The 26,602-nt window shown below is 37.5% G+C and overlaps 1 protein-coding gene across 7 annotated transcripts; it reads left to right on the top strand.

Moving 5' to 3' along the window:
• Window positions 1-5,414: 5,414 nt before the first annotated feature.
• On the top strand, window positions 5,415-24,972 carry RNF14 (ring finger protein 14). 7 transcript variants are annotated; one of them, XM_079146092.1, is made up of 9 exons: window positions 5,415-5,567; window positions 7,967-8,140; window positions 9,506-9,667; window positions 10,694-10,845; window positions 15,426-15,953; window positions 16,803-17,031; window positions 19,972-20,144; window positions 22,827-22,957; window positions 23,563-24,972. In XM_079146092.1, the coding sequence occupies exons 3-9, from the start codon at window positions 9,514-9,516 to the stop codon at window positions 23,618-23,620; spliced, it is 1,425 nt and encodes a 474-aa protein (XP_079002218.1). In that variant the 5' UTR covers window positions 5,415-5,567; window positions 7,967-8,140; window positions 9,506-9,513; the 3' UTR covers window positions 23,621-24,972. The 7 variants fall into 7 exon arrangements, with proteins under 7 accessions (XP_079002218.1, XP_079002222.1, XP_079002224.1 ...); XM_079146094.1 differs by lacking the exon at window positions 5,415-5,567 and adding an exon at window positions 5,588-5,934; XM_079146093.1 differs by lacking the exon at window positions 5,415-5,567 and adding an exon at window positions 5,951-6,282.
• Window positions 24,973-26,602: the final 1,630 nt, after the last annotated feature.

Genomic DNA, 26,602 nt, shown 5'->3' with positions numbered 1-26,602 from the left:
GTTTTTTGTTTTCTTCATATAGAATCTAATCAGCCTAATTCTCTCCTTGCTTCAGAAAGGCTCTTACAGGAAGGAAAATGAGTCTTCCCATCGTTACATAAATTCTCATGGGGCTTCCCTTTACAAGTTTTTGACAGCCAAGAGTTGAGCCTGGAGCTCTGAGAGAAACAGCCACACACTGATTTATGATGGCAGCTGCTGCTAAATCTCACCTCACTTTCCTCCTCACAGAGCCGTGTTACCTTGGGGTTACAAAACTCTTTTCACTGTTATTCAGGGGAATAATAATAAAATGCCAGGTTGCAAGTATAAACATGATCATTCTGTGCCTATTATTGTAAATCAAATTTTACCTTGCATCAGAAGCACAGAAGACATCTTATACTGTCAGCAACCTCAAGCCTTTGTAAGAGTCTGTCTTTATATAACCCTGGAATGACCCATGTTATTGTTTGGCTGCACTAACCAGGGAAGCTGGTCACGTGGTGATCTGGCTATTTCTCCTTACAGACCTAACTGACCACTTTCCTTGAGAAAGTGTTGGCTTGGTTCAAGCATAGTACTGGGGTTAATGCTGTGGGCTCAGGAATCCAGTTGCCTGGGTTCACAGCTTGGGTCTGTAATTGACCATCTGTGTGACAAGGGCAAACTAGTTAACTTCTCCATGATTACTTTCCTTAACTTTAAATTAGGGATGGTGATGACAGTGATAATGATGATGACGATGATGACAGTGATGATGGTAACTATGCTATAGGGTTGCTGTCAAATTTTAACTTGGTCAATGCACTTAGAGCAGAGCTCTAAATAGGGCATGGTAGTATTCTAAGTGTTATTTATAGTTGAACTTGTAGTATAATAGCTCCTAAGTTTTCTGTTTTTGTTTTTTAAGGATGAAGCCTCCATGTAAAAACAATGAAGTTTTCAGATTCCCACATGAACATAGACTTTTAAGATCTAAATGATGAGCAAATAAACAATGACAGTCGACCAGCAAGAATTCAGTGACACTTTGGTACTAGGTGGGGCTCACCACCATCCAGTTCTCCGTAAGAGGCGGGCCAGGCCTTTTTCTCCACACTGCTGCTTCTCCATGGGTCAAGGGCTTGGTTCAGCGGTGCTTGTGAATGGTGGCTCTCAGAAAGGAGGCTGGGAAGGTGGGAGGAGCTCAGCATAATCTCCACACACCCTCTGATACCAGTGGTGGACGAATGGCGGAAGGCTCGCTCATCTCCACAGCAATGAGTCTTATTCTGTGACTCATCCCTAGTGTCCACTTAATGGCCCATGTCTGAACCACTGTCATCACCACTATTCTTTCCTAGCCTTAGGCTCCATCATGCGGGGACGGGAGATAGAGTTGGGGTCTCTTGCTCTGTCTGTATTACTGTTATGTCCTAAACTCTAATACTAACTTCTCTAGGACCTTCCCTAGAGGCTGTTGCTCTCTGTATGTTACAGCAAATTGTAACTTCTTGTCTTATAGGCTACCACAGAGGGTCAGACTGATGAGGCATTGGTCCTAACCCTTGCTCCACCGTTATGTGACACTGGTCAAATCACTTCGACCTTAGGGCCTCAATATCCTCTTTTGTAAAATAGAAAGATAAAATTACCTAAGATATGGGGGTCCTGAGCGTTTAAATGAGACAATGCATGTAAAGTGTTTAACACAGCACAGGGCTGGGCATAAGGGAAATGCTCATTTGAAAAGACTGACCACGTATACAAAACCAAAATCGTTGAAGTCTGTTATTTTCATGGAGTCAAAAGGCAAAACTTAATAAAAGACTCTCTTTATCCAATCCTTTCCTTAAAACTAGATTCTAAATCTTTTAACATCCACCAAATTATTAATCCTGCTTTGAAATGCTCTCTTCTTTTCTATCTTGTGACCTCTGACATGAGATCATGACATGATGTCATAATCCACCCCCTGCTACAACTTTGTGAGAACTTCCTGAGCTGATTCTTGGGGTTCCTCACTTTTTGCATCTCTGGGAGGTGTCTGGTCTCTAGTCTGAGCACCCTGAGGTAGGGTTGCCATGGGTTTTGCTTCTTTGGCTAAATATGATTAGTGACATTGGTGAATGGTTTTGGAGATTCTTCTTCCCTCCTTCGCATTTTTAACGGGTATGTTTTGGTATGGTTTGATGTAGTTAGGTTTCTGTTTTCTGACAATCAAGATTTATAGTACAGAAAATTGAGAGTGATTATTGATATTTCACGTTTTCTCTCTGTGATAGCCAGGTATGCCCTTTGTGTATTCTAATAGACTCACTTGGTTTTTCCTTTCTCCTGGGTATAGGATCAACTATGTAATTTTCAGATTTTAGGGAAAAATCTTGTTCAAAAATTACTAAGAATTTCAAGATGGCAACAGCATAGCATCAAATCAAATCAGAGCCCTTCTGAGTCTGGGCCCTTCTCAGAGCAGCCCTGTGTGACTGCAGAAGTTGTGGCCTGCGAAGCCTGTGAACTCAGAGTCCTAGCTCTCCATCTACTTTTTTGGGGAAAGAAATATAGGATGAGGAGGACACAGAAGCTCATTAGATCATTAGAGGCACATTAGTTTGATGGTTCCCAGGAGGAGAAGCCAACATATCTGTATTCCTTTTAAATACTGAGAACAGTGCTTCAGACCTAAAAGAATTTTTAATTGGGATATGATTCACAGATAATAAAATTAACCCTTCAAAAGTGTATAATCTAGATGCTGGATGTGGTGGTGCATGTCTATAATCCAGCTATTTGGATGGTTGAGGCGGAAGGGTCACAAATTTGAGGCCAGCATGGGTAAATTAAAAGAGACCCTTGTCTCAAAATAAGATCAAAAAGGGATGAGGGATGTGGGGGTGCATCTCAGTTATAGAGTGCTCACCTAGCAATACTTGGGTTCAATCCATGTACCACACACACATACAAGGTGTACAATCCAGTGGTGTGTACCACATTCACAAAGTTATGCAACCATCACTGTTCTCTAATTTCACAATGTTTTTATCCCTCTTCGAAATGCCCATCAACAGTCACTTCCCATTGCCTTCTGTTTTAGCCCATGGCAACCACTAATCTACTTTCTGTCTCCATGAATTTGCCAATTCTGTACAGTTCATATAAATGGAAAAATACAATGTGGCCTTTTGTGTGACTTCTTTCACTTGGCATAATGTTTTTAAGATTCCATCCATGTTGAAGCATATATTAGTCAGCTTTTCATCACTGACAGAATACTTGAGAAAAACTTAAAGGAGGAAATATTTATTTTAGCTCACAGTTTCAGAAATTTCAGTCCATGGTTGGTTGGCTCCACTGCTTTGGGCCTGAGTCCAGGCAGAACACCCGTGGCTGAAAGGAGCAGTGGCAGAGGAAAACTACTCACCTCATAGCAGGTGAGAAGCAGAGAGAGAGAACAACAGGCTGGAGACATGAAACAGTCTCCAACAGAATGCCCCCAAGGACTCACTTCCTCTAAGTTCCACTTCCTATAGTTTCCATCACCTCCTAACAGTTCATTCAGGTATAAATCTATTAAGGGACTGATCCACCAATGAAGTTAGAGCCCTCATGATCCAATCACTTTCCCAAATCCCCACCGCCGAACAGTGCTGCATTGGGGACCAATCCTTTAACACATGAGGACATTCCAGATTCAAATCATAACACAGCAAGTATCAGTACTTTACTCCTTTTTTATTGCTAGATAGTATTCCACTGTATAGATATACCACATTTTGTTCATCCTTTCATTCATTGATGGAATTTTGGGTTGTTTCCACTTTTTCATTCTTGTGAATATTGCTGCTATGAATGTTCATGTACAAATTTTTGTGGAAATATTTATTTTTCAGTTCTCTTTGATACATATCTAGAGGTAGAATTGCTGAGTTTCATTGTAACTCTATGCTTAATTTCTTGAGGACCTACCAAACTATTTTTCAAAGTGGCTGCATCATTTTACATTCCAATTAGCAGTGTATGAAAATTCCAATTTCTCTACATCCTCATCAATTCCTGTTATTTTTATTACAACCATCTTTGTGGGTGTGAAGGGGTTCCTCATGATAATTATTGATGTTGAATATCTTTTCAGGTGTTTACTGGGGATTTACATAGCTTCATTAGAAAACTACCTAATCAGATCCTTTGTCCATTTTTCTATTGTTGAGTTACTAGAGTTCTTTAGATGTTTTAGATAATCAATTTTTATTAGATATATTATTTGCAAATATTCTCTATTCTGTGATTTGTCTTTTCACTTTCTTGATATTGTCCTTTTAAGAACAAAGTTTTTAATTTTTGTAAATCCAATTTATCTATTTTTTTTTTCTTTTGTTGGGTGTGCTTTTTGTGTCATGTAAAAGAAACTACTGCCTGCTGTGCACAGTGATTCACACCTGATAGCCCAGCAAGTTGGGAGGCCAAGGCAGAAGCACAAATTCAAGGACAACCTCAGAATTCAGCAAGTCTGTCTCAAAATAAAAAATAAGTGCTGGGAGTGTAGGTCAGTGGTAGAGTACTTACCCTAGTATGCACAAGGCCCTCTGGTCAATCCCCATCACTACAAAAATAAATAAATACACACGCACATACATACATACATACATACATAGGGCTAGGGATGTAGTTCAGTACTTAAAAAAAAAAGAAAAAAGAAAAGGAACATTCACCTTATTCAAGTTCATAGAGATTTACTCCTACATTTTTTCTAAAGGTTTTATATGTTCTCACATTTAGATCTTTGATCCATTTTTAATTCTCATATTATGGTGTGAGATAGGAAGTATATAATTTTAACTCCTACTCATATGTAAATAATCATATGACCTCTGTTAAGTTCTTGAATCTAAATCTCAATTTCCTCCTTTGTAAAGTGTGAATAGCAAATGATACCTAAATCAAAAGGTTAAGTGTAGAGAAAATGTACATAAAAAAGTACAGTGCCTGACGTATCTAACTGCTTAATAAATGTGGTAGTTATTACTGTAATGAGCAATGAGTTAATGCTTCCATAGTGGAGGTGCTAGAAAGATGGGCAGCGCTTCTGAGCAGGTAGTTGGAGTGGGGTGGGAGGATTGCTTAGTCCACCTGGAGGAGCACATCTAGGATTGCCTCGGGACTCCGCCCCAGGTAGACCACTAACTGAGTTCGTGACTAGGAATTGGTAAACATTCTAATTCACGACCCCCCAACCACAACTACTGAAAGGAGTCCCTGACCACGACACCTCCAGAACCTGCATTTTTATCAAATTCTTTAGAAGCACACTGAAGTTTGCCTGGCAGGGATGGTGGTGGAGGACGGTTGGCTCGCCTGCAGCGCCGCCTATGGCCTGAGGAGGGCGCACAGGAAACCGAGACGGTCCCGGAGGCTGCGCAGAACAGTCCCCACACCGGCGGCCGCCCTGCCGTATCCGCCCCGCTCAGCTGACAGCTCTAAAAACGGAAGAGGCGGTGCGCTGGTTGAGCTGGGCGTCTCTAGGCCTGGCCGGCGAGTGGTGGTGCTGGGGCCCCGGGCAAGGGCGGAGAGCGGAACTATCGGGCCCGGCGCGGCGGGGCGGCCGGAAGGTACGGAGGGGACCGCGCTCTAGCGCGCGAGGCAGAGACGGGCGGCCGGGACTGCTTGGTGGGCCCGAGGCTCCTAGACCCGGGACCGGGCGCCCTGGCCTGGCCCGGCCCGGCTCCCCCCGGTGCGCTAAGGAGGAAGAGGAAGGTCCAGGCCCTGCTCCTTCAGGACTCCCTGGGCTGGCCCCCTCCTCGCACGGCCGCACAGCGCGCTCTTTTTCTCGGCGCTGGGCAGGTAGCTCGGTTTGGGCCTGCCCTGTGTAGTTGCTGAGTTGCACAAATAGCTCTGCACGCCGGGTGGCCAGCATGGAGACCGGCAGCGACGTGCTGAGCTTGGAGAGGGGCTGACTGCAGGGCTGGAGTCCGCACGGTGTGACCTGGAAGAATGAGTAGCATTTTAGGCTGTAGGGAAACCCGGCAGAGGAGGGGCTTCCCTCGCTGCTGTAGCGGTTTCCGGTTTGCCACAACTAATATTAAACTTTGAATTGTCTCTTGTCTGTTGGCGCCAGGGTTTATTCTTGTTCCCGTGGTACAGATGAAGAAACCGGGTTTTGTGAATCCGGATTTAGTTCTCTATTAACTGTGTGACCTTGGGCCAGAAAGTGAATCTAAACTGTCATTTTGCTCTTTTGTGTAATGGATATAGTAATTCGTGTGGTTGTGAGACTCCAGCATCAGTTAATGCATTGAAAGGGCTTAGCACAATGCCTGACACTCGGTGAGAACTCGCTAATTGTTACTGTTCTTAGTGATATTGTGACGACTGACCCAACTTCCTGCTTCTAGTGAGATGTGGCAGAGTGGTCACTATGCCCCTGGATTCCCCAATTTCAGTCCACCGTGTTTCACCCCAATTCATTTATAATTTTCCAGTGTTGAATGCAAAGCACCACTAGATGCTGGGAACAATACACAGATGAAAAAGACTTGGTCCTCCCCCTTTACAGAGTAGTAGGAGAGGAAGTGCAAATTCATCAGCTACTGTAACATCAGGTGGGATGTGACAATGTCATAATGTCTGACTGGATTTTAAAGGAAGATATGATGTCTGTTTGAAAAGTATTGGGGACTTTTGAATTGAATGATGAGGGGACGGAATCAGTAGAAAATGGAGATTAGGGACCAAAATTTAGAGGTTGGGGGGCCCACTGGTAACTTCAGCAGCTGAAGTCCGTGTGCTAGGTCATGAAGAACTATTGAAGGGAACACTGCCTGGAGTACAGGTTTTCGGCCCTGACTGAACATGATCTGGAGAGCCTGGAAAACTAGAGGCCTGATTGAATTGTTCTTGGGTGTAGCCTGGGTTTGGGGATTTTCAAAAGTAGCTCCTTAGGAGAATCTAGTGAGCAGACAAGATGGAGAACAGTAACCTAAAACTATAAATTCATCTTTCATATCATCTGCAAATATTTTAATGGAAAGAAACAAAAAGCTTAATCGTCTTATCACCACATGTCATCACCTGGTAAAATAATTGAAGCTTTTAAAAAGTAATGCAAAAGGATCTAATATAATGTATCGTAGGTGCTCAATAAATGAAAATAGAGTCTGAATATTATTCTTGACTTATTTGGAAGTCACACATCTGAGAATCTGTTTTTTGTTTTTGATACTGGGGATTGAACCCAGTTGGGCCTAAACCACTGAGCTACATCCCCAGCTCTTTTTATATTTAGAGACAGGGTTTCATTAAGTTGCTAAGTTACTGAGGCTGGCTTTGAACTTGTGATCCTCCTGCCTCAGCCTCCTGCATTGCTGGAATTATAGGTTTGTGCCACTGCGCCTGAGAATCTGGTTTTAAAATTATGGTTTCATATAGTATTTTTCATATAATTTCAGGGTACTCATTGGATTCTCCATAACCCATCTATGGAATACACTTACTTCCCTTTTTATGGACCCTAGTTTAGAAGTCTGACTCTAAAGAGTCAGAATAAAACTTAAAAGTGTGTGTATGTATATGTGCTCTTGTTTTAAATATCCTGCCATCAACATTGACCTAACCTTGAATGTCACTGCCAAGGTTAATTCATGTATAGGAGAGAGGAAAAACTAGAGGGGGATGGGGAATGAAAGGAATAGGAGAAGCAGAAGAGGAAGGAGAAAAAAATAAATAAATTTGGGAAGATGTTTGTTATGAGGCATGTTATCTTGTCCTCTCATATGACCTTGTGTTCCTCTGGGCTAAATGCAGTGAGATAAGAAGGCCTCGGTCATTGCTGCAGAACATGCAATTGCCCCTTTAACCACCTGACTCAGTCTGTTGTGGGAGAGTAATATGTAGCTGTAGATTAGGATTGGCCATATGTTAGGATGTGTTTGACATAAGTAGTGATAATGAAAATTGAGAATTTAAATTTGGACAGGGTCCTAACACCATCTTTCATATTTCTTTTCTGCAGATGGCAGTATTTCTATAGTATATCTAATATGAGTCCCACATCTTGGCCTCTTACCCAGCTTCAGCAGTCTCAGCTCCACTGGCTGGAGAATAAATGGGATTTGCACAAATTCCAAACAGAACTGAAATACAGACTGCAGTGTTAATATCATTTTCTTCTGATTGTTATTAACAGGTACTAACTGACCTCAAATAGAACATGTCACTGTGCCTTAGATAAGGGATGCAGTTTAAACAGAGCCATTAGCATTTATTGGAGAAAATTCATAACTCGAAAATGGAATAATTTTACATGGATTTTTAAAAAATTTTTGGTGTCACCTTTTTGTTTCATAGTGTTGGGATCAAACCCAGGGCCTTCATGTAGGCTAGGGCAAGTGCTTTTTATCACTGAGCTACATCCCTGCTGTTTTTTTTTTTTTCTCTCTTGGTACTGGGAATTGGACCCAGAGCCTCTACGATTGTTACATCACCAGCTGTAATGTCAACTTTTGTTTTGTTTTGTATTTTTGCGGTGCTGGGGATCGAACCCAGGGCCTTGTGCTTGCGAGGCAAGCACTCTACCGACTCAGCTATCTCCCCAGCCCTGCAATGTCAACTTCTATAATGTGTAAAACCATGTCCTAACTTTTCACTTTTGTACATGTCAGTGAAAAAAGTTTGCAGTTGAGAGGGAACAGTTGCAATTACACCCAACATTTTAAATTGACAGAATGGTAATATTTTTGTTTTTATTAAAATAATTTTAATAGCTTTTCATTGCATATTTCCCCCACTTAAATTATCTGGAATTTAGTATTCTTTCAAAAATCTATTGTTTTGCTGCTTGCTCAGTTGTCTAACTTTATTGTATAGTATCTGTGCCTGTAATATCATCTAGAACACAGTTTTCTCACTTTTGCAAGCAATTTTACTTCCCATCTGGAGATATTTTTGAGTGTCACAACTTGGAGGGAGGCACTATTGGCATTTAGTGGGCACAAACCAGGGGATGCTGTTAAAAATTTTATAATGCATATTATAGTCTCCCCATGACAGAAGTTTAGGATGCATATCACATATTCTTTTAAGTCTTTTTGTGAACAAGGTACTTTGCTAGGTTCAGTGGATAAGTCAAAGTAATTTGCACTTGTCCTTTATTTTTTTGCAGTGCTGAGGATTGAACTCAGGCCCTTGTTCATGCTGGGCTAAAATTCTACCACTGTACTATAAATAGTTAGCTGTATCCTCAGCCTAATTTGTTATTTTTAAATTTTTTTTTTAAATTGTGCTTTTTTTCCCCTGAATCAGTCATAATACCTAACTGATAGTGTCAGCAACTAGAAACATCACAAGCACCCTTTTTGAAAAAGATTATTATTGCAAAGCTAGTAGAATGCTAGATATGGCTGTCATTTTTAGTTATAGCAGAAAAGTGAGAGTATTGATTAATCCTTTGCAGTTATTTGAGGAAATTTTGTTTTATGTACCATTAAACTTTCCCCAACTCTGAACAATTTCTATTCTTAACTGATTTGAACGATTATCTTCAATTCTTCAGAACATTAAATGTCGTCAGAAGACCGAGAAGCTCAGGAGGATGAATTGCTGGCCCTGGCGAGTATTTATGATGGAGATGAATTTAGAAAAGCAGAATCTGTCCAAGGTGGAGAAACCAGGATCTATTTGGATTTGCCACAAAATTTCAAGATATTTGTGAGCGGTTAGTTAATAATATTCTCTTCACAGATTTTTCTAAATAAAGATTACTCTCAATTTCTTAGTGTACTCTCAACTATTTGTCATTTTGTGTTTCTAGGCATTAGTGATAGATGGTAGTAGTACAGATTTAATGCATGTTTCTATTTAAAAAGAAAGATAGAATTGGGGGATAAGCAGTTTGCAATTTCATTCTGCCTTTTGACCACTGAACTGAGGAATTATCCTGCATATTTCATGCATCCTGTCTTGTAACTAGCAGTTTACCAGCTGTGAGTCATTGATAGTTTAATAGGGATAATCATAGAGAATATGAAATAATGTACATATGTAAAACATTTGGAAAGCCTTAAAGTACCATAGTGGTTGTTGATACTATTTGGTTTCCAGAATCATTTCAGCTGTCATAAACAGGTGACACATCCTGTTACTTTGTGTCTGTTTGCTTCAGAAAAGACAAAACTGCTGCTTGTGATACAAACACAGAAGACCTTGAGGTACACTTTCTCAAAATGTTTCTACTATCGAGACATTGAATAAAGAACAAGTGATCATTTAAATGAAACTTTGGTTGTGAGAGTGTTGTGTGCTGTAACAAGTCCCCAAGCCTGAGATCATTGTGCTGGCACAAACATTCCCAACTGTGATTCATGGGTAGTTGGCACAATCCTGGTCTAAGAAAGTCATAAAAATAAACATCTTTTTCTTTGGATTATATCTTTAATCATTTACTGTAGACCAAACAAAAACACAACTTATTAAAGTTAGGAAGTGTACTGAGAAGTGTTATGTAACAATATGTTGTATGTCTTCATTATACATTTCATGGTGCTTAGTAGATTTCTTGAGGGCTTAGATTTTTTTTTTAAAAGTGGTGGCTATGAAGTAAAAATTAGGGAATAGAAAGTGCTTTTGGGGAGGGTTTTTATTCCCTCAACTAAAGCATTAGTCTTTCTTGAGCACTGCTCAACAGTAATGGACACTCAAGTGTTGACCAACTGATCCTTTCTAATCTTTGTTTTTGGTTCAGGCAATTCAAATGAGTGTCTCCAGAATAGTGGCTTTGAATACACCATTTGCTTTCTGCCTCCACTTGTGCTGAACTTTGAACTGCCACCAGATTATCCATCCTCCTCCCCACCTTCATTCACACTTAGTGGCAAATGGCTGTCACCAACTCAGGTAGACCCAAAACTTAATTTCTCCTATCCCTTTTAGAAACTTACAAAATCATCTTTAATTGAAGACTACTTTGATGATCTTGAATTCAGTGCATGAAGAACAAATGGCTTTGATTTTGTAATTTTTCCCCCCTTGTCTTCATGAATCTTAATGTTAATGAATTGAAAATGTTTGGTGTTTTAAAAAGGAATGGCAGTAACTGAAGTGATAAATCATGAATTGCAATGGTAATAAGTTTTAATCAATTATATTGTTTCTTGTCTTACTATTTTTTCAATTTAATCTGTATTGTAATGGAGACTATGAGATCCTCATTTTTCTAAGATTTTTTTTTCTTGGTTTTTGATCCATTCATTAAATGAAAGATGTAATTGTAATTTGGACTGAAAATTGAGCTAATATAGCTATAATAAGTAAATTTCTTGAGTAAATAAGTGATTTTCTTCCTAAAAATCTATGTTAATAAGTAATCATTGACTGGTATCACTTAGATGTAAATGTACACAAATAGAAATGTGTATAGTTCTTGTAGAGATCTCATTAAAGTTTGAAACCTTTTGTTGAGAGCCTTCATTCCCTCTGGATTATATATCCTTTTCTAGTAACAACCTCAACTCTTTTTTTAATTACACATATTTATGGGTTACATTGTGATATTTCAACAAATGTAAGCAGTGTGTATTAATTAAATCAGGTAATTAGCATTTCCTTCTCTTTATCATTTATGTTTGAAGCCTTGATGCACCTCTTCAATCTCAACTTTTGATAGACACGTAAATAACTTGAAGCTAATATAAAGTGTTCTAGGACATAATAGATCCATAAGAGCTACTTTTCTAGAGCCAGAATGAAGATTGATAGACTGTTCAGACAAAACCTGTCAAGAGTTGCTGACCTCAAGGAATAACTCCTTAGTTCTTAATTCCTCCACCCACCAATGTGATCTTTTTAGATGAAAGTGCTTTTGCAAAATTGAGATTATGGTTTTTAAAAAATTAACTCTAAAAAAGATAATACATGTAGAACAAAAAGGAATATTACTTTACATTGTAGTATTTGTACCAGAGCCAATAGATGTAAGACAGCTGAGTATTTGCCCAGGAAGATCAAGACTATTTGACATTTAGATCACTGATAGTTGACCACATTATTTAGATACTTATATTCTCATTTCTCCAGAGAGCTCTTGATATTTGACATTCATGCATTTACGCATGCACACACATGACAAACCCAGATAGATTAACCATATAGTTGTATTTTCAGATTCTAGCATGCTTAATGCTGACCTGTCAGGGACTGTAGGGGAGGAGGATTGTTCATTTTTTTTGTTTTGTTTTGCAGGTAAAATTACAGTATGATTCTTTATCAGTTAATTTCTTATGCTTATAATTGACATTTTAATTGGTCCCTTAGATTCCTTCTTGGTTGAATTCTTACTTTTTGCTGCACCCTGACTCCATGGCATTGTGAATTTTACCTGTTGATAATGAAGTTGACACATGGACCTGTTATTCATTGAATCGGGGTGTGTAGATAGGATTCAAAAAGTGGATTTAGTTTTCTAGTACTTTCCATTATTCTTCCTGCAGTATAAATACACATGGTCTTTCTCTTGCTCTTTTCCACTCTCTTCCCCTTTCCTCTTCACATTGCACTCATCCCTGCTGCATATTTTGAGAAGAGATGGAAAAGAAAAAGGGATGGCCAAAGAGTGGTTTCCTTATTGGACTTGGTGACACACGGCATACCGAGCTTCCCTTTTTTTTTTTTTTTGCGCGGTGCTGGGGATTTGAACTCAGGGCCTTGGGCTTGCGAGGCAAGCACTCTACTGACTGAGCTATATCCCCAGCCCCAGAGCTTCCCTTTTAAGTATTTATTACATTTAGTACATAGTAAGTATTTAATACATTTCTCAAGAGCATGAATGATAGCATAAGCATTCTAAGCAAATGTGAAATATTATTAGTTGTTCAATCTTATCAATAAGTATATAAGATTATACCTGTATAGGGTTTAGTCAGTAGCACTGTGCAGAGCAAGGAACAGAAAATGTAGTCCTTTTTTGACTTGTTTAAATTTATAACATTTGTTTGCCATCTGGAAGGCTTATTTTTGGGTGTTTACCTAAAAAAGGAAAAGCAGCTTATAATTCCTGAGCTCTACTTACAAATATTTTACATTTCTAACGGAAAATCCTCTTGTATTTGCCTTTCAAATTGAACAGATCACTTTTAAAGAGGAAAAGTCAAAATAGTTTAACTTTGGTTGCTTAGTTTAGAAAGCATAAGCTTACTCTTTGGCAGCCAAACCATACTGAGGGCTTGTAATTATGTCCTATAATTAATCAGGGTCTGATGTAAGCCCAGATTGCTTAATTAAAAGTAACTTGTAAATCTGAAAAACAAGACTCTGAGGTTGAAGTCTGCTAGTGATTCCTTTAGATGAGTAGACTTTTTTTTTTTTTTTTTTGAGTAGACTTTTTGATAGGACTTAATGTTAGAATAAACTTTAAAACTTGGGTGGTATTTTTATTTTTTAAATTTAAATTTATTCTCTATCTGACATATAAAACCATAAAAATTGACTATTTGTGGGGTATGTGATACTTTAATGTATGCATTAGGTATGTATACATTACATACACATTATATAAGTGTAAGTTGGGATAAACATCTACCTTCTCAAATATTTATCATTTATGGTGAAAATATTCAACATCCTTTCTTTTTCTTCTAGCTTATTGAAATATATAATACACTATTGTTATCTATATTCATATTAGGAGCAAAAAGTTCTATGTAACTGTAACTCTACCTGTTGGTCAACCTTTCCCCATTCCTCCTTCCCCCTTTTTCTCCCCAGCCTCTGGTAACAACCATTCTACTCTCAACTTCTGTGAGATTAACTTTTTTGTTTTCCAGATATGATCGAGATCATGTAGTACTTGTCTTTCTGTGCCTGGCTTATTCCATTGGTCTCCAATTACATGACTGGAGATCCTTTTATGGCTGAATAGTATTTTGTTATGTATATGTACTACATTTTCCTTATGCATTCATCCACGGATGAACATTTAATCTACTTGGTTATGGTGAATAATGCTGTATATGGGAGTGAATATGTCTCTTTGACATGCTGATTTCATTTTCTTTGGATATATATCCAGTAGTGGGATTGCTGGATAATTTTATAATTCCGTGTTTAATTTTTTGAGAAACCTCCATACTGTTTTCTATATTGGCTGTTCTAGTTTACATTTTCACTAACAGTACACAAAGTTTCACTTTTCTGTACGTCCTTGTCAGCATTTTTTTTTTTTTGATTACAGCCATTCTTGCTGGAATGAGGTAATATCTCATTGTGATTTTGGTTTGCACTTCCACTGATTAGTCATGTGCATTTTTAATTGTACCTTGTTGGCCATTTGTATTTCTTCTTTTGAAAAAATACCTTAGGTCTATTCCTCCATGCTCCTCCACTGGCCTTTTTGCAGTGCTGGGGATTGAAACCCATGGCCTTGTCCATGCTAAGTAAACACTACATCACAGAGCTGTACCCCTAGTCCCTTATTGTCCAGATTATTTAAATAAAGCTAATTGGTGGGTTTTTTGTTTGTTTTTGCTACTGAGTTTTTAGAGTATATTCTGCAGCAACCCCTTGTCAGATGTATACAGTATAAATACTTTCTCCTATAATTATAGGTTGTTTCCTTACTTTGATGATCATTTACTTTGCTGTGCACAAGCTTTTTAGTTTGATATAATCCCATTTGTCTATTTTTGCTTTTGTTTCCTAAGCTTTTAGGGTCTTGTCTGAAAAGGCCCTGCCTACTTCAGTGTTCTGAAGCATTTCTCCTATGATTTCTTTAGTAGTTTTGTTGTTTCAGGTGTTACTTTTATGTTTTTAGTCCATTTTGAGTTGATTTTTATATCTGGTGAAAAAGAGGGGTCTAATTTTACTCTTCTGCATGAGGATATTCAATTTTACCATCACCATTTATTGAAAAGATTGTCCTTTCTTGAATGATTTCGTTTGTTTTGTGGTGCTATGGATCAGACCGAGGGTCTCAGGCAACGTAGGCAAGTTCTCTACCACTGAGCCATGTCCCCAGTTCTGGATGATATTTTTAAACAGTTCTTTTTCTAATTATCATTCCAGAGTACCTACAGGGCTAGGATTCCCAAAGGAAAAGAAATAGGTTGTTTTAGAACTAGATCTCCTTCTTCTGCATAAAGGTATAATACTTAAACCAAAAGCAAAGAACAGAAAAAAAGTCTTTCATTTCAGCTCTTAAATGTAAATCTTTTATATCGTGGAATTTTGCCATTTCTCCTGTTTTCCTGGTACTTCTAACTTAGGACTTGGTGTTCTGTTCTGGCTCATGTTGCTGAATAGTTTTAAGAAGTGCTTCAATAAGAATGTTGATACAGTTCTGTAGCAGTTTATCATAGCAATAAATTGTGTTAGGAAGTGTGAGGGCCTAACTTACAAGTTAAAAAGATTCCAAGAGAGATCAAAGAGTTGGTAGTAGCTTCCTCTTGCCAAACTCAACAGCATCTTCATGTGCTTTCTCCTAGCTCTCTGCTCTCTGCAAGCACTTAGACAACCTGTGGGAAGAGCACCGAGGCAGTGTGGTCCTATTTGCCTGGATGCAGTTTCTTAAGGAAGACACTCTAGCATACCTGAACATTGTCTCTCCTTTTGAGCTCAAGATGGGCTCTCAGAAAAAAGTGCAGAGAAGGACGGCTCAGGCCTCTTCCAACACAGAGCTAGAGTTTGGAGGAGCTACTGGATCTGATGTAGACCAAGAGGAAGTCGTGGACGAAAGAGCTGTACAAGATGTGGAATCATTGTCAAGTCTGATCCAGGAAATCTTGGACTTTGATCAAGCTCAGCAGATGAAATGCTTTAATAGTAAATTGTTCCTGTGCAATATTTGTTTCTGTGAGAAGTTGGGTAGTGAATGCATGTACTTCTTGGAATGTAGGCATGTGTACTGCAAAGCCTGTCTGAAAGACTACTTTGAAATCCAGATCAAAGATGGCCAAGTTCAATGCCTCAATTGCCCAGAACCAAAGTGCTCTTCAGTGGCCACTCCTGGTCAGGTAACTTGACTTAGCTAGTGGTTGCCTTCTAATTATCTTTCACAAAAGGAGACTTTTTCTCGGGGACTTCCTTGATACAGTGTATGGAGCAATCTAAGGCCTTATAACCAGCCAACAAGTTGTTTCACTGTATCAGAATGCTATAGTCCAGCCAGGAACAGTGTCACACACCAGCAACTCAGCAAGTTCAAGGCCCATCTCAGCAACTTATACCCTGTCTCAAAAGTTTTTAAAAAATGGTGTGGATGTGGGGATGGAGCTCAGTGTTAAAGCACCCCTGGGTTCAATCCCCATTATTGATGTGGGGGAAGACTGTTAATCTGCCATTTAAGCAAATGTAAATGCTACCTTTGTTGGCCTTGGAATGGGCAGTCTTAGACAAGAAGAAGTGTTAAAGGAATTAGGAAGTAATTCTGGTGGTTTACTTTGTGTATCTTCTAGGATTCCATCAACCTTGGAATCATTAGCCTTTATTGGGGTGAGATTGGAATCTGAAGGGGATGTCCCTTGGAATGGTTAACTGAATTATTCACAGACTTTAGCATAAATACAGCCTACTTGTTTTTATTTTGTTTGTTTTTAAAATAAATTTTTAAGGCATAAATTTATTTATAATAAATGATATCCATTTAAATTGTACAGTTTGATTAGTTTTGACAAATGTTTAGATCCATGCTACCACCATTCAGTCAAGATAGAAACCATTGCCATACTTGGTTTGATTTTGAAGTAGGATAGAGGTTTCATTTTCTGTACCCATCTAATTTATACCAGCATTCTAAGAATCTCCTTGGGATCAGAACTGGTTAAGGAATTATTAAACCTATGGTGTTTTATATTTTCCTTCAGGTCAAAGAGCTAGTGGAAGCAGAGTTATTTGCCCGTTATGACCGCCTTCTCCTCCAGTCCACCTTGGACCTGATGGCAGATGTTGTGTACTGTCCACGTCCATGCTGCCAGCTTCCTGTGATGCAGGAGCCTGGCTGTACCATGGGCATCTGCTCCAGCTGCAATTTTGCCTTCTGCACCTTATGTAGGTTGACCTATCATGGGGTCTCTCCATGTAAGGTAACTGCAGGTATGTTGTAACTATGTGAATCCAAACCCCTTATCCTCTACTCATTTTCCACCAAAGCTTTATGATTTCAATTCTTATATTTAGATGTATTCATCCAATATATCTTTATATGTCAGTTACTGTACTGGGCTCTGGGCATATAGTAGTGACCAGAAGAGACAACATTTCTGCCCTCATGGAATTTGTATTCTTATGGGGATAACAGGCAAACAAAATAAACGATATTAGATAGTGGTAAGTGCTAAGGGCAAAAAAAGAAAGCAGAGGCAGGATATGAAATGTTTTGAGGGGGAAGGGATGTGGGGTTTTAGTTAGGCAGACCAGGGGGCCTCACTGGCAGAATGGTTTAAGTAAAGACTTGAAAGAAGTAAGGAAACCCATACAGATACGGGAGGAGCATTCCAGTTAAAGGAATGGTAAGATAATTTCTACCTATGAATGTGGAATAGGGTAGGTCCCAAATGACAAGTACTGAACGTTTAAGCTGCCACTCTTTTTTTTTTTTTTGATGGTATGTATGTCTGATCAGTCATCAAATGCTTTCTTGTTGAGCCTAGGAAAGCCTCATAATCTCCCTCAACAGACACTTCAGAAAGTCACCCTCTGTTGGAGTGGGCACAGGAGGTGAAACTTATTTGCCATTTCTGATCTAGATAAAGTTTAGGAAATCAGGCCTTTGTCAACTTAACTGGTCTTTTGGTGATTTTTCTCAGATTAACAGGGACGATAATAGTTACTTCATAGGGTTATTCAAAAGATGAAGAGAACTAATACAGTGTCACTTGAAGTTGTTGTTATTTGTTATATGAGTGTATGACAAAGTAAACATAGAAATTGAGGTTAGAAACTTTTATAGCAATTTATTTTATGTCCGTTAAATCTAATAAAAATTTAGTCTCATGTTTGTCTTTTTCTAATAATTCATTTGACTATATTTTGCAAAAGTATTGATTTGTGAAAGATGGAGGGGGGATCTGGTGCCTCACCATAGAAAATTTGAGCAAAAGTGGACTAATAATGGAAAATGCAAAAATGATTAACCATTAATGCTATTATATTATATTAATGCTATATTATTATAGTCACCAGTTGGTAATATGAATGTCATTATTTCCAAGAAATTACTCTAAAAGGAGACAGAAGAAAATTCCAGTTGCATAGGGCAGAGTTAATAGAGGGTAAGGGCAGATTATACTTTAAGTTATATTAAAGTATAATATAAGCCTTTACTTCTGTAACACAATTTTTAAGAGGCTGTAGTACTTTTCAGGTTTCTTGACCTTCAGAGAAGAAACTGAAGATAGGGTTGTTACTCAGCAAAATTGGGAAACCTCTATTAAAAAGTGTGTGTTTACATAAAACTTATCATCGTATATGAAATACTAATGATTTTATGATTTTGAGAATATTAAAGAAATATCCCTTGTCTTTAAGATGTGTAGGAATACAAATTCTTTGTATTATTAGGAAAAAAGTACAGTATTAAAAAGATCTCTACTCATTTGCCTAGCATGCAGGAAGTCCTGGGTTTGATCCCCAGCACACCACACACATGCACACATATAAAATCTCTGCTACATTGAAGTAGAAATGATAGAGTCATGGAAATGTACAACACAGCAAGAATTTACAGATGAAGAACTGGTCATGGTGGTGCACACTTGTAATTCCAACTACTTGGGAGGCTGAGGCAGGAGGATTGCAAATTTGAAGCCAGCTTGAGCAATTGAGACCCTGTCTCAAAATAAAATTGTTAAAAAGGGTGGAGGATGTAGCTCAATGCTTGCCTAGCATGCTGTAGGACCTGGGTTCAATTACTAGTAACTGCGCGTGCGTGCATACACACACACACCAAAAAAAAGAAGACGAAGAAGAAGAAAGAAAGAAAAAACAATTTACAGGTGAAGGGAAAAAGTAGATAGAATTCTGCCCAGAAGATGTCCATTACTTAAATGGGAGAGAGACCTCTGAACAGTATGAAGAAAGTAGACTAATAAAATAGCTAGAACATTGTTGGGAGAGGTCTTTGTGTTGAAAAATTAAGGAAATAGAATTGTGAATAGAAACTTTTTGTTTGCAGGTAGAGCTTTTGCAAATGGTTGCCTATTCCATTTACGTTAAACAGTAGAGCAATAGAAGCCAGGTAAAAGGTTTCAAAGGAAAAGTTGACAGGAAGAACTTCACAGCACCTGTAACAAAGGATAGTGCAGGGTGAGGGTGGTAAATTTCATTCACTGATTATTTTATATACAGAATGAACAGTTTGATCTTGGACCTTCAACTAACGGTGCCTTGTGTATTTGGTAAACCTTGTTAGTTATCAAACAGTGAATGATGCTGACTTAGTGGGAAATCAATATCTGTTTCAATCTTTTTTGTTTTAGATGAGTCAATCTTTCACTGTATGCATAAACATACCAACATTAAGAAATCAGAATCAGCCTGGGGGTGTAGCTCATTGGTAGAGTGCTTGCCTGGCATACATGAGGTCCTGGATTTAATCCCCAGCATGACACTAAAAAAAAAAAAGAAGAAAAAAGAAATAGGAGTCAAAGGAAGGAAATAATCATTTGCCATGTTAGCAAGTTTATCTCTTCTAGGTGGGGGATTCCCTTTCCCTCCTTTGTCATTTGTGCCTGTGTTATTTTTACCTAGTTATAACATAAGTGCCCTTGTTTTCTGGATTCTGTTTTCGCATTCTAATTATAAGTCTTGAGTAATTGAATATTGTGTCATTAAATGGCTCTTCCACACAGTTAATTTCTTAGAAATTTAATTTGCCATTGTTTTATGGATCTCCATGCATATGACTTTTCTTTGTATTCCTTCTGATAAAGTCCTTGGAATAGCATTATTGAGTAGTCAAATGTTATGGCCATTTAAAGAGAGTTTTAGCATTGCCAAGTAATATAAAAGTTAATTTTCTATTTCACTTTTTAGAGAAATTAATAGATTTACGAAATGAGTACCTGCAAGCAGATGAAGCTAATAAAAGATTTTTGGAACAGAGGTATGGTAAGAGGGTGATTCAGAAGGCCCTGGAAGAAATGGAAAGTAAAGAGTGGCTGGAAAAGAACTCAAAGAGTTGCCCTTGTTGTGGGACTCCCATACAGGTGAATGTTCTGTATCAGACTTGGAGACAGACAGACTTGAAAACATGTCATCATTATCTTAAGTTAAGAAGCTTAATAGTCAATTTTATGAATTAGTAAAAAAATGCAATTTGGTATTTATTAAGCCTTCTTATTTAGAAAATACAAATTTGATGTTAATATTTTTATTGACTGTGTTTACTTTATTATTTATGCAGTGCTGGGATTAAACCTAAGCACTAAGCAAGTGCTCTCCCACTGGGCTACATTCCCAGCCCTATTTTTTTATTTATTTTGAGTCAGGGTACTGCTAAGTTGCTTAGGCTGACCTCTAACTTGCAATCCTCCTGCCTCAGATTCCCCAGTAACTGGGATTACAGGAATGCACTTTCTCTCCCAATTTGTTATTGACCTTAAATGTATGTGGACTTCTCTTTTCACAGTGCTTTCATGTAGAGACAATTGTTCTTACAGTATATACACCTCAAAATTGGATGGGTTATGCTTTAGTCTATTTTCTCTTGCTAATTTACCATAGATTGGATAAGTTACAAAGAAAAGAGTTGATTTTGGCTCATTGTTCTGGTCCAACGTTGAGGGACCTTACTAGTAAAGTCCTGAGACAGTTACAGAACATCACATAGCAAGAGATAGGGAGTTTGTGTGATTCTTCTAGTATCTCATTTGTATAAATCCATCAGTTTCTAATCAGAGTCTTCATCCTGATGACTTTAATCCGGATCTTCTCCCAAAAGTCCATCTCTAAACACCGTAGTCAGATTAAGTTTCTACAATAGGAATTAAACTCTAACATGAGTTTTGGAGGGTACAAACCTTATTTGCACTGTAGCAAGTTAGAGGAGAACATACTAGAGTTATAATCAGCTACCTCTGATTTAAAAAAAAATCATCTAGGTATGGTGCACATACCTGTAATCCCAGCTATTCAGGAGTCTAAGGCAGGAGGATCACAAATTTGAGGTCAGCCTTAGCAACTTAGTGAGACCCTGTCTCAAAATGAAAAAATAAAAAAGCCAGGGATGTAGCTCAGTGGTGGAGGGCCCCTGGGTTCAATCCTCAGTACTACCAAAAACAAAAAAATCATAATCTGACCCAGGCACACTAGCACCTGCCCATAACCTCAGCTACTTGAGGCTGAGGCAGGAAGAGTGCAAGTTTGAGGCCAGCCTGGGCAGTGTAGCATTACCCTGTCTTAAAATGAGATAAAGGACTTAATGCAGTGGTAGAGCAATCTCCGTAATCCCAACAGCTAGAGACCCTGAGGCAGGAGGATCACAAGTTCAAAGCCAGCCTTAGCAATTTAGCAAGACCCTGTTTCAAAATAAAAAGGGGATTTGGCTCAGTGATTAAGCACCCCTGGGTTCAATCTTTGGTATCTAAAAAATAAAAACACAAAAATATCAGTGACAGAGCACTTGCCTAGCATGTGTGCAGCCCTTGGTTCAATCCCTATACAGGGGGGAAGAAAGTCATATCTTCTCAAAACTATCCAGGAAAGCAGCATACCTACTTAACAAGTATATACTTAGGAAGGAGAGATATTTTTTTCTAATCTGAGTCAAAAAACTAGAAAAATCTATTGTTTCTTGCCAAAATTTTAATTTTTATTTTATTTTATTTTATTTTTTTTTTTGCGGTGCTGGGGATCAAACCTAGGGCCTTGTGCTCGCAAGGCAAGCACTCTACCAACTGAGCTATCTCCCCAGCCCTTAATATGTTTTAAAATAAAAAATATATATCCGACCAATCCTTTATATCTGAACTGAACTTAGTGGTGATGGTGATTCTTCAGTTAATATTGGCATTATATATTCTCCAGGTTTTTTATATATATATAAAAATATGGAGCTGGGGTTGTAGCTCCGTGGGAGAGTGCTTGCCTGGCATGTGTGACACACTGGGTTTGATTCTTAGCACCACATACAAATAAGTAAAATAAAGGTCCATTGACAACTAAAAAATATTAATATATATATATAAATATTCTCTAGTTAATACTGGCATTATATATTAAGGAAATTGGCATTATATCTGATCACCTCTGATATGCCTTAGCTCTAGGATAGGTTGGAGGACTTGATATCAAATATTTACTTAGATTTAGGTAAAAATTAAATACTTAAACATTTAATCCAAAGATTTTAATGTTATCTGACTACATATATAGTGATATATATGGTTATATGTAACTACATATGTAGTCATATTTGATTTGTATCTACTGTTTATTAGAAAAGCTGTGTGAGGCACTGGGTTTGATTCTCAGCACCACATATAAATAAATAAATGGGCTGGGGTTGTGGCTCAGTTTAGAGCACTTGCCTAGCATGTGTGAGGCACTGGGTTCAATTCTCAGTACCACATAAAAATAAAAAAATAAATAAAGATATTATGTCCATCTACAGCTAAAACTATTTTTTTAAAAAAGATTCATTGACAACTAAAAAAAATTTTAAAAAAAGATTTTGCTAAGTTTCTGTAGAACACCTACTAAATATTTTCTATATTTTACTTGTAATGCAAAAAAATGAACATTAAATAGTTGTAAGTATGTTACCTATGTATTTCAATCCTGAATGAGAAAAAGGAGAAAACTAGAATTTTATATGGAATCTTTTTGGTACTTGTTTTTCATTTTTACTTTTACAGCCTTGATAATGTTCTTTTTATTCTTCCCACCAGAAGTTAGATGGATGTAACAAGATGACGTGTACGGGCTGTATGCAGTATTTCTGTTGGATTTGCATGGGTTCTCTCTCTAGAGCAAACCCTTACAAACATTTTACTGATCCTGATTCCCCATGTTTTAACAGGTATGTATATTCAAAATCCATAGACTTAGCAGTAATTTTTGGTACCTGATTTGCAGACTACAAATCCCATGTTTTACTTACGTACTTGGACTTAGAGAATTCTACTATGTGTTTTTCAAAATGTTTATATTATTTCTTGAAAGTGAGTGCATATACACTGTCTGAAAATATTTTACTTTTTATCCTCTCAATTTTTATTTGTTTGTTTGTTCATTTGGTACTTGGGATTGAACCCAGGGCCTTGTTCATACTAGGCAAGCACTCTGTTACAAACTATACCACCCAGTCCTTTTTACTTTATTTCAAGATAGGATAAATTGCTGAGGTGGCCTTGAACTTCTTATCCTCCTGCCTCAGCCGGCAAGTAGCTGGAATTACAGGCATGCACCACCACATGTAGCTTAAAGAACTATTCTTCCTAACTTTAAGCAGCTTGTTCAGAGTAACCCGGATGTCAGCCCTCCTCTATGAAGTGATTAAAAAAGAAGAAAAGATATACAAAGATATTATTAGAACAGTACAGAAAGTATTTTTGAGAGGGGAAAGACAGATTACATTCGGTTTTATTGAAGTGCATAAATATGTACCTTATTTTATGCTTCCAGGTTGTTCCATGCTGTGGATGTTAATGGAGATATTTGGGAAGATGAGATTGAAGACTAGTTAACTCTTCATGCTCATAATATGGAAGTGGAGTGGTTTGCCCCAATCTTGTCAAGTATACAAAGTAACTTTGCAGGATATTTAGGGTACCATGCATTTATAGAAGATAAGGAAGAGCAAGGTTTATATTTTCATTTGGTACTACTGATTATGGCACCTTCATACATTTTTTTCACGTAACATAAATTGATAAAATTATAAGCCAAAGGTTCGGAAAATGAAAATTACAAAATATTAAATATTATAATGTGCCCAAAGCTCTTTTTAACTAAAAGTAAATATTTATTTTCTCCCCCAAGCTTTAGTTAAGGAGAAGGGTCAAGAATTAAACCTATAGACCTATCTCCAAGAAGCATCCTTCTGAGACATTCTTTTGGAGCCCCCTCAGTACTCCATACTGCTGGGGTAGGTAGAAGCCTTATTAGAATCCTACTGAGAGCCTGATCCCAATCAGTTCACATTACTCACATTCCTTCCAACTGAAGTTTTTGCTAAGTACTCTTTGGAGGGAGCCTTCTACCCTATAACTGACTGGATGGCCCAATGTTATTTTGATCTATTGCTTTTCAGAATTTAGAAATATATAATAATTTAAAAAAATATTTTTCAGTACCACAAACACTGCGGGTGACTTGATATTTATGAGTGATATATACAGTTCGCTGATTTTGAGCCAAATCTATAACATAATTATACTGACCTGGGAGAATTTCAGCCCTATTCCACTTTCCTGGGCAGTAAAGCTTATTCACCTTTTTGTTCTACATTTTCTCCTTTTACCCTCCCTCTGCCTTCTGTTGCAAGGACAGTTTCAATATTAATTTCAGCAGCACACGTTTTCCTCTGCAGGAACAAGAAAAAGCCTAATATATTCTCAAGCTGAACAAGCTGTGTGTCCTTTAGTTGTCTGGTTTTTGAACCTCTACACATTACCATAGTGCCAGCACTAACCTGAGTTCTTTTTAAAGGTCTTCTTTAATGAGCTATGGGAATTTGGCTTTTTTGCAACAGCAATGTTTTGGGTGATTATTTTGGCTTGATACGTGGATTCCTATTTCTGGATTTTGTTGGCTTTTTGGAAAATCACTTTTCTTTATGGTTTGGTGAGTGGCTTAGCAAATTAAGTTTGTTTTTTTGTTTGTTTGTTTTTTAAAAGAGGATAGAAGAATTCAGTTGCAGCTTGTGAACATGTTATTTCTTCTACTTTGTCATTGAAAATTGAGGAATCACTTTTAACTGTTTTAGGTGTGTGTGTTCAAAAAGTCAGCAAGTGTATTTCTGGATTGTCAATGAGGATGCTTAATCTTAAAAATAAAAATAGTTTTAAAAAATCATCTTGTAATTAGAATAGAGTTGCTGCTCTTTGTTTTATCACCAAGGCAACTGATCACATTTTAAAACTATTATAACTTTTAACTTTTTTGGTGCTTGGGATTGAACTCAGGGCCCCAAGCATGCTTAGCGTGCACTTTGCCTCTGAGCTACACCTGTACACATAGAACATATTCTTACCTGGGCTTGTGACTGAGCCTAGGTTTCAAGGCTCATATTTTGTTTGAACAACTGTGTTTCATGGACTTTCATTCAGCACATTTTATATGAGAACTGAAGTTAAAGAATAAGTTGGTGATAAGAAATGGAAATTGAAAAATGATTATTCGGTGCATACCTGAGAAAAGTGATTAAATAATTTGGATTTTTTAGTAGTAGCCACTCAGAAGTTCTAGTTCATGAGCTAGTTGATATTTGCTAAAGATCATTTTATTTTAAGCTGTTGTATATTGATGACATCATAGAAGTAGGAAGGAAGCCTTTATGGTACTGTTTTGTGAAAGAAATGGAAGGATTTTTTTCTGTTTATGATTTTTAAAAATCTAACATAATCTAAACAAGTCTCAAAGACTTGTTTATTTACATGTTTTCTTTCTTTCTATACAAAATCTTTATCCCTTAATTTAAAAAAAAATTATAGGGCTTGTAAAGCCTTATTTTTTTCCCATATTTTTGAGGTATAGTTGTAAGCTGATTTTGAGATGTTATAGTTTTGGTAGAGTATTTTTGTTTCTGAGTAAAATGAAAGATTTGGGTAACTCCCTGAATATCGTGTAAAACAACTGAATTTGGGGAAAGTTGCCATGTCTAGAAAGTATATGATAGGATAAAGAGTTTTGTGCCTAAGAACAAAATATGAAGTCCTTATTTTACAAGTGGGGCTGAGAATTGTCATAAATTGACATGAACCTTATGTGGGTCTCTTTGGTAGGAGTTTGAAGAGGCCATGTCTTTTGATTTTATATGAAAGGTTTGTGGGTCTAGAGTGGAGAAATGAAAAGAAGTTTCCAAATAACTTTTTTCCTTAAGTCAAAATAGAAGGTCTGAATTTTTAAACTTGTGATGGAAAAAAGGGCCTGTCTTTTTCAGTTGAGGTACATCTTGTTTACAAATTTTTTTTTAAAAGAAACTTTTAGAATAGTTTTAGATTTATGAAAAACTGCAAAGATAGCACAGAGTTCCCATATATCCGTATATTTCCATTAATACTTAACATTAGTATGGTGCATTTGTCACAGTAATGAACCAATATTGATACATTATTATTAATCAGAGTTCATGTTTTATTCAGATTTCCTTAGTTTTTCTTTCATGTCCATTTTCTGTTTCAGGATTCCATCCAGAATACCACATTATTTACATATAGTCATCATGTCACAGTTGTCCCATCTATTTTTATTGTTAGTGCTATATAAACATCCATTATATCTTAAAACACCTAGATTGACCAGGAGCTGAAAAACTTCTCTTGAAGACTAGTTGGTCACCTAGTCCTAGCAGATATGACAAATCAGTTGTGGTCCTGGGAATTGAACCCAGGGCCTTGTGCTTATGAGGTAAGCACTCTACCAACTGAGCTATAGCCCCAGCTCTGAAATTCTTTTTGATCAAAGTCTTTAAATCAGCTATTCCTCAGGATACTTCGTTGGC

Source organism: Sciurus vulgaris (assembly GCF_902686455.1).
Source record: "Sciurus vulgaris genome assembly, chromosome: 6".
Lineage (NCBI taxonomy): Eukaryota > Metazoa > Chordata > Mammalia > Rodentia > Sciuridae > Sciurus > Sciurus vulgaris.
This window is presented reverse-complemented; position numbering and strand designations above follow the sequence as displayed.

Bases quoted from the DNA above. Each gene is read 5' to 3' on its own strand.
- RNF14 (XM_079146092.1), top strand. From the start codon at position 9,514: ATGTCGTCAGAAGACCGAGAAGCTCAGGAGGATGAATTGCTGGCCCTG. The intron at 15,954-16,802 runs GTAACTTGACTT...ATTTTCCTTCAG, and splicing joins CAGTGGCCACTCCTGGTCAG to GTCAAAGAGCTAGTGGAAGC. The intron at 22,958-23,562 runs GTATGTATATTC...TTATGCTTCCAG, and splicing joins GATTCCCCATGTTTTAACAG to GTTGTTCCATGCTGTGGATG.